At 40.7% G+C, this 16,906-nt stretch overlaps 1 protein-coding gene across 1 annotated transcript in view; it reads right to left on the bottom strand.

Moving 5' to 3' along the window:
• Nucleotides 1-241: 241 nt before the first annotated feature.
• The window catches only part of LOC126398014 (sodium/hydrogen exchanger 9-like), a 98,097-nt gene continuing 81,432 nt past the window's right edge, over nucleotides 242-16,906 (bottom strand). Inside the window, exons 14-16 of the mRNA XM_050057177.1 lie at nucleotides 15,446-15,501; nucleotides 3,513-3,618; nucleotides 242-3,424 (exon numbers count right to left, since the gene is read on the bottom strand). Of these exons, the coding sequence (XP_049913134.1) occupies nucleotides 3,254-3,424; nucleotides 3,513-3,618; nucleotides 15,446-15,501 (333 nt within the window). The 3' untranslated portion in view covers nucleotides 242-3,253. The remainder of the gene's footprint in view (nucleotides 3,425-3,512; nucleotides 3,619-15,445; nucleotides 15,502-16,906) is intronic.

Here is a 16,906-nt window from a genome sequence, read left to right as displayed (position 1 = left end):
ACCTAAGGTTCAGGGATCGGAATTGGTATCGGGAAGGAAAAAGTGGTATCGGTACATCTCTAATTATAAGGACATCCCAAACAAATTTAATGTGAACTTGTCATGACAAAGACAACTTCTGGTAATGTCACTTTGATTAATGTCAAGTTGTCATAATCAAAACAACCCAAACAATGTCAACTTGTCATTACAAAAACCAAATGACACTTAATGACAGCAGTCATAAACGTTTATGACAAGTACATAATGTTCATGACAAGTTCATGACAGTGTCATGTCACTCTCATGTAGATACCTTCAAGTAAAGTGTTATCTAGTATTCTTGTTAGTGAACTGTGTATTTCCTAGAGGTTTACATGATGCATATTCACAACAGGTATCAAATTTAAAGCACATATATGACAAGGAACAAAGCATGAAATCCAGTCACAATCCTCCCCATTCCACTAACCCCTGATAACAGCTGGAATATCGTCAATAGGACGGTTCTCTATCTTCTGAGTAGTATAAAAATATATATATATGTAAATGACAGATGAGCTGAAAGTCAGGCCCAATATTAAAAGAGAAGGGGAGGCATGATTATGTGGGGTACTTCATCAGAGTATACACTGACAGAAAGTAACAGGAACAAGAAACAAACCCAAAAGCTTCACTTTAACTGACAGCTCTGGAAGTATGTCAGAAAGGAGCCCCAAACCTTTTGGAATTTTTTATCTGAGTTACCAGTTGAGTAGCGTATCTTCTCAAGATTAAGGCAGGACATAATGTCCCTCAGCCACTGGGCATGGTTTGGGTTTCCTTGAGGTTTAAAGCCGAAAACACGCCAAGCAGTGGCGAAGTGCGGCCTGCGGCAAGCTGTCATGCAATGTCTATGGAAAGCTACAGCAGCCACTCTGAGCTGGGGGAGTTGATTTTGCTGCAAGGTGCTGGCATACAAAAAGTTGGGGACAGTTAAACTTTTAGGGGCGAATCGCAGCCAGACAGTACCCGCAGCCTAACAGTAAACACAGTCCTGTGACATGTTGACCTATATTATAAGGAATTTCTCCCCACCTGATACACATTGACACGCCACCTGGCTGCGGAAATAATTATTGCAGCAAGCCACCCTTTGCTGCTGCTTGGTGTGTTTTCAGCATAACCATCATGTAAAATGCATTTCCTTTCTTATAAAACATCTGCAAAGCAATTCTTATTTCATGAAACCTGCAGTGTTAACATCTGTGTTTACGTCCTGATAGTCTTTTTCTTCCCTGCATTTGCTGGTGCGTTAATACGTTTCCTGGGGATTTATTGCAACCTGTACATGAGAGGAATAATGTAAAACCATCAGCATAAATATGTATCCCATCATCTCCATGCATGTGCGCCCTCGGGCACAAGAACAAGAATGCCTCACAGTTAAAAACATCTCTATAAGGTTGTTATTAGAGGTCAAAAACTCCACAAGCTGCCTCAAGCATGTTGCGTAAAAATACTATTCATATCAATTAGAAATACTGTATTTAGTAGTTGGCTCAAAAAGGGAGATACACTAATATTTTATGATTTGAATACAAGGTTAAAAGTATGAAAGTTATAGTGACAATTCATAATTTTGCTCTTAATCCATCCAGAATTCAATGTGACGATGTGAGGTTTGAAGCTTTTATCTCACTCCGGTGAAAACAGCTCATTAACATTTAGTCTGTGATGCTGAAAAAGCCCAAAAATGACACTTGAAAAACTTGACAAGCGGCACTTTAACTTCCTCAACAAGGTTACACAGAAAATTTCTACGCCCTTATTGAGAGAGGTTCTTCATCCTGCACAGAGATAGATGCTGTGGCTCGTGGGTGTTCTTCAGTGAGTAATTCTCAATGAAACCACTGAAAATACATTTTTTTGTTCACCACGAGTCACTTGTGGAAAGAGACATCGCCGTCGAGTTTTCAAAAATCAGATTTTAAAGTTTATATGCTTTGAACATCACTGAACAAATGCGCTATAGTGCATTGTGTTGCGATGGCCTATTGTGCAGTTTTATCTCAGCAAATGACACCCTAACTACTGAGATTGTTCTCAGAATTAGACTGTTCCTTTATGGGTGAAACTAAAGCATCTCCGTCTGAGGACTCATGATGCTACATCGCTATCATTCAGTCTCTTTTGCTCAGAACAAAACTGAACTCAAACAACGGCGCAAACAAAGGAGAATGCATTGTAAATTTTTGTGCTGCTACCGAGTTCTGAAACAGAGGAGCATTCCACAGATGCACCCATGCATTCACAACGTAAAATGGAAAGCTCTCACTTCAAGGACAATGGCTTTATTAATATGAACCAAACAGTCTGCATACTCACAAAGCCTAACCTTCACAGATTGGATTTGAGCAGTACACAACACTCTGCTCCACGCAAGGGGAACGGGGCTCTGAGATTTATAATGATGCACTCAGAAAGCAAAGTGCAATCTATAAAGAAGTCAGAGGAAACCTCACATGCTAGTAGTCTCTTTTCCAAACGCTGTTAATATACTTAAGCATTTGGAAGTATTCGAGCCGGCCGCAGAATGATAAGCAAGTTGTGAGGGGTGGGGTATAAGTATAAATTCACTGGAATACATTTTGAATCAGTTAAAAGGATTGTGGCAGAAAACAGTGCAATAAAAGTTTAATAAGGAGTTGGGGAAGAGCAAAGCAAAGTTGGCACAAAAATACCATTTCAGCTGATTAAGGGAAATACTGTAGCTTTCAATCATGGTACATATTCATGAGCAGTTCTCCCTGAAGCTTCAAACCAAGACCTTATGTAACCGAGTAGCATGAAGCTGCGCCGCAGGCAATTAATGTGCGTCTTAGCATGTTGTATTTTCACCAGAACTTTTGCTTGCTGTGTGAAAAGTACAGAGTGCACACATGGGTCAGGTCCTGCTTCCTGTGCGCAGTGTTAGACGTTTACTGGCAGGATTAATCATTCTATTTCAGCTTATTAAAATTCCTGAAAACTGGAGCAAAACAAGCCGAGAAAATCATCAGCAAAGCAACAGAAAGAGCAACGGCCTTTGTAATTTCTCCCTCTGTGAGTGTGTCTTTGCATGCATGTCAGCACAAGGGGAGTGCGTGACCTTTTGGGAGCCATTGTAACGCCGACTCCCGCTCAGCTCCTCTCAGATGCCCTGGCCAGTGACCCCATTCATAGTGGGAGGCAGGGCCTCCGCCTCAGGGCAGCAGGGTCCGATAAGCTAGGGTTGGAGGTGACTCCTGGAGCTTCAGGCCTCCCTAGCGAGAGCAGGAGCAGTGCCAAGTCCCAGGTCTCCCTCCAGTAGGTCTTCCTGCTGCGCGGATCCAGAGTCACCTCCCATGGATCCAAGCGGGGTCTTTGTTTTCTCCAAATCGAAAGTGGAGTCATCTGGTTCAGCCTCACACAGCTGCTCTTCGACCTGAATGACAACTTGAGAACTTTAATTCCTTTTTTTTTTCTAATTCTAAAGATATTGACTGTATGAAGTAAGACACGGGAGGTCTTACCTCTTGGACATGGGTGCTGCTGAAGGGTCGGGCAAATACTCCGCACCACTGTGGCAGTGAATCAGTGAGGGGAGGGCCACAGTGTGTCAGCACTGGTTTTAGATATCTGTGACCTTGTTAAGGCATGGTGGCAAAGGTGTGTCAGTGTCAACGACGGTAAAGAGGATAATGGTTTATTTTAGCCTTTTCAAATCTGGCCTCAGGCTACTGAATTCTAATCATTAATAATTATTTGAGCAGAACCAAAGATCTCACTTGGGGCACATTTAGTGATATTATATGTGAAGAGAAGCAGTTGTAGTGATTTATTGATTATTTTAGAGAGTTCATGAATGTCCAGAAGTTCAAAGTTTGATATCTCATCTTAGCTAAGTATGTTAATTATTGGCAGGACCAAAAGATTTTGGAGGGATGTTTGTTTTAGCCACACACGTGGGAGGGCAAATCAGGACAGTGACTATGCTAGAAAGCATTTGTTTAAGTGAGTCATTCTCTTCTGCTGGGTAGTTGTCTCAAGAAATAAAAGCCCACAATAAAATATGCAACAAAGGAAGACTTTCCAGGAGGGAGTGCACTGCAGGAGCAGGACTGCAGGGGGGTTGATAAAGATAAAAATAATTTCGCTCATAGAAAAAAAAGGCATGGAGGCATGATGGGTCAGTCTTGGGCTTGATTGAAACCCAAGGCAAGAACTGTATTATAAATTGGTGATATAAGGTAGTACAGGATGGGAATTAGAGCTCTTTGAGGGGAGCTGGATGTTATGGCTCAGTTCCTTTCCAAGATCATTTGGCGAGGGTTACTAGGTTTATCTGCAAAATAGTCACTAGAATAATGATAGGGTAAGATTTGGATCAGATTCAAAACAAACAATTTAGCACACATTGAAATATTGTGTCACAGTGATGGTTAAAAAGTGGGAGATGTCAAGAATTACCATCCCAGTTGTATAGTAAAATTAACGCACTGCTGATGAAACAGCGTGTTTATTAATTATTCACATACTCTGCAAACCACTCAAGTTGCAGATACAGTTTACATCAATGTTTGTCCAGACTCATACGCAGCCATGACAGTAGATAATGCTTCAGATATGGATGTTGCCGCAAATTCTAAAACCTTTCCCCCAGCAGCACCGCTCTATACAGTACAATCAGCACAGTGTCAAGATGGACACCCAAGATTAGTGTCACCAATTCAGTATCTGATCAAATGTCTCCCCTTCTCCTCCTGAGTCATGGTGATGAATAATGGCCAGAAAAGCGTTTTTGCAGAACATTATGATGTCACAGTGAAGTTGACCTTTGATATTCTGGATATAAAATGTCATCACTTCATTTAATCCCTATTAGACATTTATGTGAAATTTTGTCATAATTAGCATATGTGTTATTGAGTTATGGTCAATAACATGTTTTGTGAGGTTGCAGTAACCTTGGCGTTTGACCACTAAATTCTGATCAGTTCATGCTTGAGTCCAAGTTGATGTTTGTGCCAAATTTGAAGCGTTCCCTCAAGGCGTTCTTGAAATATCATATTAACAAGATGAAGATAGATGAGGTCACATTTACTTTGACCTTTAAACTTAGACACATAAATTCTAATCAGTTCATCCTCACGACCAAGTGGACGTTTGTGCCAAATTTGAAGAGTTACCCCATGGAGTTCTTGAAATATCACGTTCACAAGATTAAGATAGATGAGGTCACAGTTACTTTGACCTTTAATCTTTGACACATAAATTCTAATCAGTTCATCCTCACGACCAAGTGGACGTTTGTGCCAAATTTGAAGAAGTTCCTAAGGCCTTCTTGAGATATTATGTTCAGGAAAATGGGATACCCAGACAACTCTAAAACATAAAGCCTCCAGCTGTTTGAAAATATTATTTGTTCATCTTCATGTAATTATTGTGGTAGGGCTTTGTATTGGGACTCTATACCTTTAAAATATCAATTTCTGATCATATCCTGCGGGATCAGCAGATGTTAGTAAGCAAAAGCTACACAGCTGCAGCAGCAGCTAACATCCAGCACTGTGACATTAAACAGTCCAAACAAGCTCACACTGAACACTGAATTAGCTCAACTCTGTCGTTACACCCATAGATGAAAAACATGCAATGCTAACAGATAGCCCTGTCACTGAGTGTGTGTGGCTGGGCGGACACTCACAACTCTCCCCGGTGTGAAGCTCACACTCAGCAGCATCGGCAGCTTCAGTTTCTTTATTTATTTATTTTTGATCAGTGTTCTCATCAGGAGTAGAAGTGACTGTTTTTGGATGCCAGATGTTATGGTAAAGTCCTCTGAAGGTGTAGTGGGCTGTTATGGTAGGTACTCACTCAATAATAACAATGGCATATTATGCACCCTTTAATGCCTCTTTTCGAAGCATGTCTGCACACAGTAGCTTGGTGACAGCCGATATTGTAGTACACTTGACTCTCTCCATTACAGACCCTTAAAATGACAGCACATGAACAAGCTTTAAGCTGTAAAAAATAGGTCTGATAATAATTGCCCCTCAGCAGGTGGTCACACTTTGCTTTGCTTGTGCCTCGAAAGAGACAAAACAACATTTCTGTACAAAAGCAACCTTTGTACCTCAGAGCCTATAATGAATAACATGGGACTCAGAGGTAGCACACAAGTACACAATCCCCTGGCATAAGCACAGAAAAAACAAAAGAGCAGAGGAAAATGATCTAATATGTTATTTGGCGCCAATTATTACATTCTGGTGCTGTTATCAGCAATATGCAAGAGGTGGGAATTATGGGCACCATTCTGCCAGCTAACAGGATTTATTTATAAATGTCTCAAATGAGGGACAGAGAGAGAGAAATGAGGACTGGGGATGAAGGATGAAGAGGTAAAAAAGAGGGGAATAATGACTTCCCGGGGACCTGCAGGAGTGAGTTGTCTTCATGTCGGCACGGCATCCTCTGCTCCACGCTGGCAGAACACTAGACAGCGATGGTAATTATAACTGCTAGAGCTGCTTTCTGCTCCACGGTGATGTCAGGTTGTGTGTGTGTGTGTGTGTAAAGTTGCTGAGTAGTTGTGGGGGGGTAGAAACCTAACTGCTGCCTCAGCCGTCATTGTTCCATCCCTACATGTCACCTTTTTCTGACCTCTCATCAGTGGAGGAAAGTAACTGAGTATAACTAACTGCATATATTTAATCAACTCCTGAGGTATTTACTCTTTTCTCATATCTATGGAGTGTTTCTATCCAAAAATAGTCCTGTACATAACCTCCGTAAAACCACAACATCACATTTTTACAATTCTTTATATGGACTAAACAAACAAGATAGAATGTGGTTATTAGTGGGCTTTGGGGGTACAGTATTGGTAGGCAGATCTGAACAGAGATGGGGCACAATGTACCTCATTGAGTACGGTGCTTACCATTAAAGAAATACTTTGCTGATTTTCAGCCAGCTCTGTGTATCATAAAATTGTAGACAGCCTGCTCAAATGAAAGATGGTAAACACACACCAGTGCCCAGATCTCCCTGCTCATCTCTCAGCTCAAATCTCTGACTCTAGGGCTGTTCCTCAAACTACAGATTGTACTTCCGCATTTTCCTAAGCCCGCCACCACAGACACAAAGAGCATAGAAACAGATTAAGTGAGAGACCTGCCCTTCTCTCTGTCTTTTACTGTGCTGCTTATTTCTTGCCTTAAATGTCTTCAGAAACATATTTAGTGCAGTATTTGGCTGTAATATGAGAATTTGTGAACAAGAAGTAGGCGCCATATTGTTGAGATAAAACTAAGCAGTACTGATACAAAAGTACCCTGAAATGTTTTCACAAAGATATTTTAGCTTACAGTTTAACTGTTATTCAAGATTGTTTGATACCAGCCGCCTCATTGCTTTCTGTGTCAAGACAAACAAGCTCGGAGTGTGTATTGGTCCAGTGTGACGCAGTGCATTCTGGTAATTGTAGATTTTTTACCTCTTGAACAAAAGCAAATGCTACAGCCCTTTTTCTCTGTTTTCAAAAGTACTGAAATGTTGCTATTGCATAGACAGCTGAATTTTATTAAAATACCATCTTTCCAGAAGTGAAATACTTCTTTAAAGCAGTAATGCAAAAAAATGAAAAAATTGATGGAGACAGGCTAGCTCCCAGCCAGCATTTGTATGTTGGGCCCATGTGGGTAGTACATGGGCTGAAAAATAGGTCTCATGTGGGATTGTTCACAGGTTCCATATTGACCCCATGCCAACTGCCCACATGGGTGGGTTTACCCAAGTGAGCCTCAGATAAGGAGCCTATTTTTGGCCAGTCACAGTTGCTACCCAGGTAGCCCTATCCTAACCAATGTGGGGCTCACTTGGGTAAACCCACCCATGTCAGCAATTGGCATGGGGTTAATACGGAACTTGTGGACAATCCCATATAAGGCCCATTAGTCAGTCCATTTAGTGCCCATATGGGCCCCACATACAAATGCTGGCTGGTCTGTTTTCCCCTGCTTACTGTCTTTAAGCTAAACTAACAGGCCGCTAGCTGTAGCTTTACGTTTAATGGACAGACATGAGAGTCCGATGGATTTTCTTATCTTGCTCTCGGCAAGAAAGCCAATAAGTTATTTCTTAAAAATTTGAAGCAATCCTCATTTGTTACTTCTACTCTGTTTCAGAGGACAATATTGTATCCACCTACATCTATCTGCTAGCTGTAGCTCCTGGTAAATACAGTAAAATTAGCTTCATTCTGAGCAGTGACAACAATGAAATGCATCCCTCTAAAAGGGGCCTTACCGCATAATGAATACGTCTACATGTCCCTCACACACAATACAAAATACCAGCAGCACATACAATTTACAGTTGGTGCCACCTCCCTCTAACCATTACTTTTTTTATGTAGTATTGTTTATGCCTTGGTAATGTTGTATATTATATAATACCATAAATACAGGTAACACAGAGAGATTTAACTCCCATGTCACGCCACACTCATCCAGAGAGCAAGCCAACTGTATAATGCAGCCACCCCTAGTCTCTTAAACACGGGTGGCCTCACACATGCCAGAGTCAAAACAAAAACAGCGGTTTCCAGCCCTGAAATCACAGACTACAAACCACTTCGGCAGGAAAGATCAAACGGCCTTTGATGTCCGTCAAAATCACTGCTTAAAAGTCAAATGTTTGTCCTAATGAGCCTTAAAGCCAGGCTGACAGGGAAACAGTTAAGGAAGCAGCAGTATGCCTTTAGGATGAGACACCGGCAAGCCAAGCTGAAGCTCAATTACCTGGCAGCGGGATCCAGGCTGAGACTCCTCTCACCTGGTCCACATCAAAGCATCTCTATAATACGATTGCTTTTTTCCATCAATAGGAAACACTGGCCAGGACTGGGCCTTTCATCCTGCGCAGCTTCTCTCATCCCACTCTCTCACTCACACCCACACATCTATATGCATATAGAGATTCAAAAATCCCACTACACACACACACACACACACACACACACACACACACAATCTCTCAGACGTGCAAATTAACTCACTATGTAGATTTTTTATTTAATACCAAAGGGTGAAGGTATGTGGTTACTATGGTTACACAGACTGCAATTCAAGATTGTGTTGCAAGCAATGTGCGGGTCAGTCAAAGTGTCATAAGTCAAAGGTTTGCAGTGTGTCATAAGATGTTATTATCATCTCTCTGGCTGTCTTGGTAGACAGAGCTGGAGCTAGTCTGGCTCTTTCCAAAGGTAAAAAAGTCAGACTTGTTTATACACTTTTACAGACTGAACAAACAAGATATAACATGTTAATTAGTGAGCTTTGGGGATGCTGGTAGGCGGATTTTATTACCTTTGTGAGCAGTCAGCCCAGCTGTTTTCTTGTTTTCAGCCTCTATGCTAAGCTACTGGCTGTTGCCTGTGGCCTTACAGTTATTTTACGGACATGAGAGTGGTATTTTTTCAAAATGTCAAGAAGAATCTGCTTCTCGGGTTATTAAAACTAAACTAAGAACTAAAATTAGGTGTGAAAAAAACATTTTAGTTAACAGAAATAAAAATAAAATCCAGAGTTCAGAAAAAAAAAAAAACTAACTGAAATGATACTGTGTATCTAACTAACTAAAATAGAATAAAAATATACAGTGAGTGTCTTTAATTTTAGTCTGTCAATTTGGTCAAATTACAAGCATGAGGAGGCATAGGTGCATATATATAAAGAATGGGATGTTTTCATGTCTGTGAATCAACTGCCTACACAAAGTGTTGTGTTTATATTGTAATTAGGGATACATGATAATATTGGTGCGTCATCGGTGTTTATTTATAGGAACAGATACATGAGTATATGTAAATACGCTAGATTGTAGCCCAGGGCTAATTTCCATCTATTATCCCTATCGGTTGATGTAAAAATGTAGTGAACGACAAAAGTTAAATTCATTGCAACCACGTAGACACAATACAGAAGACACAAGAGTTGCACAATATACATTCGAAAATACATCAAGTGTAGCCCATGACAACACCAAAGTGACCAGGGATATCATAATATTGCACATAAACCCTATTGCACATGACCCCGTTGCACGTGACCCCAGGTTAATCCAACAATAATGTGTGTCTGCTGATATTGGCTTTAAAATCAGCCAACATGCTATTTTTTCATTGTGCACAATTAATAAATATTACATACATTGAAACATATTGTATTTCATGTCTCCATCTGCTGGTGGGCCATCACCATAAGAGTATGCATGCGTATAGCAACAAAACTCCACCTAATGGAGTTTCCAAACAACTTTTTATGTCGGGGCTTCAGGACACTTGGATCACTATGGACGAGCAGTATGGAGATATTTTGTGGTTTCAATTATGTGTTTTTAGACATTTGAATCTGGGGCGCCGTAAGCCTCCATTAGGTGGAGTTGTGTTGGTACCCCCTCTCCCCTGGGATCTCCGGAAGTGTTGTGAGGACTCTAACACTTCACCTGATCCTCCATCGGCATATGAGTGAGTAGATAATGGCTGAATTTTCATTTTTTGGTGCACTATCCCTTTTAAACATTGGCATGATACACGGCTGGTTTAACAGCACCCTGCGGCTTCGGGGAAACATGGCAGGACAAAGATGAAAGTTGACTGGGCCAGGCAGGAGGGGTGGTGGATGGGTCCAACAAATGCCGGCTTTCACCTGAGAGAGCAGTGTTCATGTCCCGTAAGATTCTAAATCCAAACCCTGTTCTTTTTTCTAAACCTAACCACGCGTGTTTGTTGTTGAAGGAAAAAAACGTAAATTCGTGGTGCTGTACCGACGTACTGCATTTATTTTGAAAAGGACTGTATGTAAACAGTAAATTTCCTATGAAAACGGAAGTGTATTTTGAAAGAAGACAATGCATGTAACAGACAGAACTGTAACAGACATGGTGTCCTAGATGTCAACAACCAACGCACCCTGGGTACCTTGCACGTCGTATGTCGACGTGGAAAGTCCATGACCAAAGGCCAATATGTGACGAGATCGGAGTGAGAATGTGCTGGCATATTGGATATCGGCAAAAAATCCAGTATCGTGCATCCCCAATTGTAATATCTAGTCTGAACTTCTTAAATCTTGCCCCTTATGAATACCACCCAGATTATAATACTGAAAAAAAGACACTATACAGAAACAAGCTAACCCATCCTGGAAACTAACTGAAACTCATGTGAGTTGAAAACAAAAATTGAAATAAAAATAAAAACTAAAAAAAATACAAACTATAATACTCTACTTCTCACGCTGTACAAAATATGCATACTGTCATTTTAATCCTGTCTAGACTTATGTCCTGTGTGTATTATCAGAAACTGCGTATGAATATATGTCACATTACCACCATTTTGTAATTCCATCAAATATTGACTGAAAAACACCTTCGCCAGTTCAAAACAGTACTGAGCATTTATTAAGTGTCTATTTCTCCACAGAGTGGAACTTTCTTTTTTTCTTTTTGGTAGTAATTGTGACAACTAACAGTCGCCTCTGAGGAAAACAGCGTGTGAATCCATTTTTTTCAGAGGCTGAAAGACCAACAACAAACCATGCGACATAAAATAAAGGCATCAGGAAGGACATTAAGTCATTTCCAGTGCGGGGATTTCACAACTTATTCAACCACATTTCCCTTTTCTGCAGTTTTGTGGTTCAACAGCGAGAACTGAAAATGGGTCTGATCAGGAACTTTGTTGGTAATACTCACACAACAATCCACACTGAAATCCACCTGTGTTTTCTTACTACTAAATCAAAAATATAAAGCAAAAGAAAAGCTGATTCTCCAAGAAGAGACAGATTCAGTTGCAACGTGAAGCCCAATGTTTGGCAGAGTTTATCACTCATCTAACACCATCCTGTGAAAAATGGTGGCGGCGGCAGTATCATGTTGTGAAGACGCTTTTCAGCAGCAGGGACATGGAGACGTGTGAGAACACAAAGAAACAATGAAGAAGCACTTTCAAAGCAATATTTGTTTCAGACATTAGAGCGAAGCAACAATAACAGTATCCCTTTGAATATCTAAGAATTACTTGAAGCTATTATTCACAGATGTTCCCTGTTGATTAAGTTTGAGATGACATGCAAAGAACAATGAGAAAGGAAAAACTCAAATCTAATGGGGCCATGTGAAAACAGACATTACCAGAAAAACCTGAGGCTGTAATTGCTGTCAGAGTTGTCTTGAGAAAGTTAATACCTGAATGGTTTAAAACTGAGACTTATTTTTTCTACTCTTAATATATTTCTAAAATATTTTCACCACAAAATGCCAAAAGGGTTAAAAAACTACAACGATATAGGGTAACAAGGAGATTTTAAGTTTTAGGAAAACAGTGTTAACGGTGTACCAACGCTGTCCAATATGTCCCCTAACCGTTATTCACTTTAAACTCATATAATAAAAAAGTTTGAATATTAAATATTAACACACTCGTGCATTAAATGAATAGTCTAAATGAATGCACCGGCGCACCCGCATCTCATTGTTTTGCAGTGGAGACAGTCAGAGTCCATAAAGTAAAATGATGTGCTTCTTACTGAGCATCGGGCCAGGTCATGAGGCCATTAAGTGGTAAAATTAGATTAGCTTAAACTTAATGCAGTCCTCATGAAATTCCACTGCAGAGGACAGGACAGTTTTCTTACTGCCAAATTATTTAACTACATTCTCTGCTTACAGGGATTCAGTTCACCATGTAGTCAACAGCAAATACATTATAGCAATTGTACTGTATGACATTTTGTGGAGTACATTTTCTTGCAGAGAGTTACATGAAAAGATCGATATTACTTTCATATATGTGTAGCAGTTAGCAGCTGAGTAGATTAGCTTAGCATAAATATTGGTATCAAGGAAAACAACCAGCCTGGCTCTTTCTAAGGGTGATTTACAAATCGTATACTTTTTTTTTTTACTTTTAGTATGTACTGCAGCTGCCCTTAAAAAGTACATACTGTTGCATGCAGTATGCACACATTTGGGACATAATACACTCTCAAAACATTATGCCCTAAACTTTGACCCTCTTGCTTTTACATCTGTTACCTTGGAGATAAAACAAACGCCACTCACCGAATTCACCAGAGACGAAGATCAACCTGCTGTTGTTACTTTGCAATGTATGTAGATTAACTTTAAAGTTATAACTGCACAGATTGTAGATTCTAACATATTATTTTTTGCCACAGTGAAGTTACATCTGCATTTCTCTGTCATTGTTATTTTTATAGTTATGTCCTATTGTTGTTTGTAATATTCATGATTATTTTGTTCTCTTAAACAATCAATATTCCTATTATTACTATTCAACTGGTCATCAGTCATTTGAATGTGCTGTTATCCCTTATTACAACTTAAGACAGCTGTCAATCAGCTGTCAAACAGCTGTCAATGAGCTGTCAACCTGTCATCTGTTTGCAGCTCATTCAATATGACGTATCGTCCACTGCGCAGAGGATTGTGGGTCAAAATAGCCAGAAAAGCATGCTGGTTTGCATACTGCAAAATCGGACCAGATATAGTAGAACATCCTGGTATTTTTGGCATACTCTATTTGACATACTGTGTATTTGGACATACATCTTTTTCTGGCATACTATACAGTATGGTAGAAAGGGTATTGGAACGCACAGTAATTAACAACATCAAGTTGTGTTTCTCCCCCTGTAAAATCACACAACTTGGTGTTTATGCACTTTAATTTTGTTTGGGTTAAAGGAATGCTTCACCTCCCAAATGACCATTTGTGTATCAGTTACTCACCATGCGTTGTGCTGAATTCATGATGAAAATTTCATTTTTCTTACATGGTGAACGACAAATCCAAAAACTGAAAAAATTCCTGATGAATTGTAGTCGTAGGTGACCACATTTAACAACAGCAGAAACTATATTAAAACATCTATATACAAGCTTTCACACAACTTGTGCAGTATTAAGTCTCATTTATCCAGTAATATGCTCAGTAGCTCCCACACAGACAACCGTTTACAACAGGTAACTAAACTGAAAGTGAAATTTATCTATGCTCAACGGCGGACTCCATAAACAAAAACAGTAATTTTACCTCACTGAACACAGGAGCTGCTGATCTACCACCGCCTCGATCAGTTTTGTTATTATGTGTTTTAAAGTGTTAGTTCGGTTTCATCAATGTCACACAATAACAGAAACTAACAATCGAAGTAGCAGTAGACCAGCAGCTCCTGTGTTCAGTAAGGTAAAATTACTGTTTGCGAAGAGATGAGTTGAGACAGGCAGTGCAACGTTCTAAAAACCTGCAGGTTCACACCAATGCAACTAGACAAGATGGTGTATCATCTCTATGCAACAACTCTCTGTACTTCTGTTCTGATTTCCATCTTTTCAGACTTATTTTGTGGCTGAATATAATTTGTAGCTTCTTAAAATATGAATGAGGATAGTGATAGTGAGATACTGGCTACAGCTGCATTTGTAGCAGTGATGAAACGGTGACAAACAGAAACAAAACAAGCATCAGATGGACTGTACTCATAGTCAATATGCCACAATAATATAAGTAAGAAGCACCTAGTTAGTCAGTGAGAATGTGTGTGTGTGTGTGTGTGTGTGTGTGTGAGTGTGTGTGTGTGTGTGTGTGTGTGTGTGTGTGTGTGTGTGTGTGTGTGTGTGTGTGTGTGTGTGTGTGTGTGTGTGAGGGGGCATAAGCACATACAGTGAGCAGCAGCAGTGACCCACCATCCGAGACCTGCACATCATGAGGACAGATCAGAGGGCTTGACTGGGACAGAGCACCTGCTGCAGCAAGGAAACGTGACGCCCACAGTCATTTTGACTTGACCAGCGGACTTCACTACAAGCCGATTGGCTATAAAAACAGATGATGTGCTTTACATTCTAAAACCAGCTGCCAGTGATTTGACCAGCTGATTTGCAGGTGACACCATCAGCTGGCTTGAGTCGAGCTCAGACCGACCAGTTCACATTTCTGCAACTTTTCTCTCCAACTTTCTAAAACGGTTTTGTCTCGTCGCAAATCTTTGGTCTGAGCTGGACTTTAATTAGTAGGCTACATTAATATTACCTAAGCAGTGCTGGTGGGTGATTTTACTTATCGACGTAGCCAGGCTAGCTGTTTTTTTCTTCACGCTGGAAACCGTCCTCTAAACGATCTTCTAAACTGTCAATATATTTCTTTAATATGCATACATCTACCCACGTGAAGGCGTTCATGGACTTCCTGTTTGTTCTGCTATCACAGTACACAAGGGTCTTTTTTCCCGTTCCCTGAAATGAGCCACTCTGCCATTTCCCCTTGTACTCTCTGTATAATACTACTCCACAGACCAGTGCATTAACCATTGTGAGTACGTGCAGATGTGGGAGTGCTTTAGAGAAGAAAGCAGTGAAAGGATACTTGTAGTCCAGGCGGTGCCACAGGCCCTGTGTTGTGTCTGGCCTCCCTGTAGCAACCTGTAGACCATGAGAGAACCACTGTTACCCATTGACACACAGAGACCCTCTGGGGTGGCGATATACGCTGCCTCATGGAAATGCTGAAAACCTGCACCCCTGGATGGTCAGCAGGGCCATATCCGATGACCTCCATTTTAACAAGTGGGATCTCGTGCCCTGTTCTTGTATAGGAAAATCTTGTTCTAAAAAAATGGCAAAGTCCCTCGTGATCCCTTCTTACTACAGTAAGAACACGCCCCCTAGCAGTCCCTGTGTGGACCCTCGCTCTGGGCAAGGTTACATTTATCCATTTCCATAAGAAAGAGCGCTAAGGCTCGGACTCACCTCTCCACTGAGATCCTCCCCCACCTTCACCAGCCTGTCTGCCCCTCTGGCCTAGTAATGCCAGGGAGCTGCCCACACCATGTCCCATTCACAGCGTGCAGATAACAGTTAGGTCAAATAAGAAGATGAAAGAGAGGGGATGACGAGCTGCCGGGAAGCAGTGATGGTGAGGTGGTAGGGGTGTGTGGGTGGGTGGACGTGCCTGCACAACAAAAAGGCACACTCAGGAGTGCCTGTGTGCGGGCAAGGATGTGCAACTGAATGTCATTTAGCAGGAAGAAGAAAGTGCATTTCCTCTTCTTGAACCTTTCCTTCGCATTGATGTCACGCAGTTTTGAAATAAACAACAGAGGCGAGGTTAAAGGGTGGAAGCATATTACGTGTCAGTGGAAGAGGATGGCAGGGTGTTCTGTAAATCAATGCTAAGTACAGTATCTGCAGCATATTGTTATCTCTGTAATGTACAGTGTGTGGATAAAACACCACCAATACTCTACACCAGTAGTTAAACACGCACAGACTCAGATTAAATGCAGTAACGCCCTGCAGCACTTAAGTGGTGATTAAAAATAGCTCTTTACCAAATGAAGTTTCATTGTCTTTGACTCTGATTGCTGCTCTCTCACTTTCACCTTCACTTCCCTCCAGTGGGGAGGGCTGTAACGTTGGCACCAAAACGGGAAACACAGCTTAAATCACAAGGTACTGTATGTAGAATCACTCTGTGCAGAACACTAACTTATTTCAAGTACTGTGAATAAGTGCGAATGTCATCAGTGGAAAGCAAATGAAGCGGCAGAGTTTCTTTTTAATTATAATTTTTTGTCCATCTATAAAGATATTATCATAAAGGTAATTTTATCAGAGATGATGGCATCGTTTTAAGCCTCATGAGCTATTCCCTACTGGTACCTGTCATTTTTCTCTCCTTGTTTTGGAAATACGTTCCACAGTTTTAAAGTTTAATGTGTGGTGGCAGGGACTTTGCATGAAAAATTGATCCCTTGAATACCTAAACCGAATAACATAAAACTCTCAGTAGACCATTAGGACCGCTGTTTGTAATAGTTTAAGTGTT

This window comes from Epinephelus moara, chromosome 11, assembly GCF_006386435.1.
Source record: "Epinephelus moara isolate mb chromosome 11, YSFRI_EMoa_1.0, whole genome shotgun sequence".
NCBI lineage: Eukaryota > Metazoa > Chordata > Actinopteri > Perciformes > Serranidae > Epinephelus > Epinephelus moara.
The sequence above is the reverse complement of the archived record's forward strand: the minus strand, read 5'-3'. Positions and strand labels throughout refer to the sequence as shown.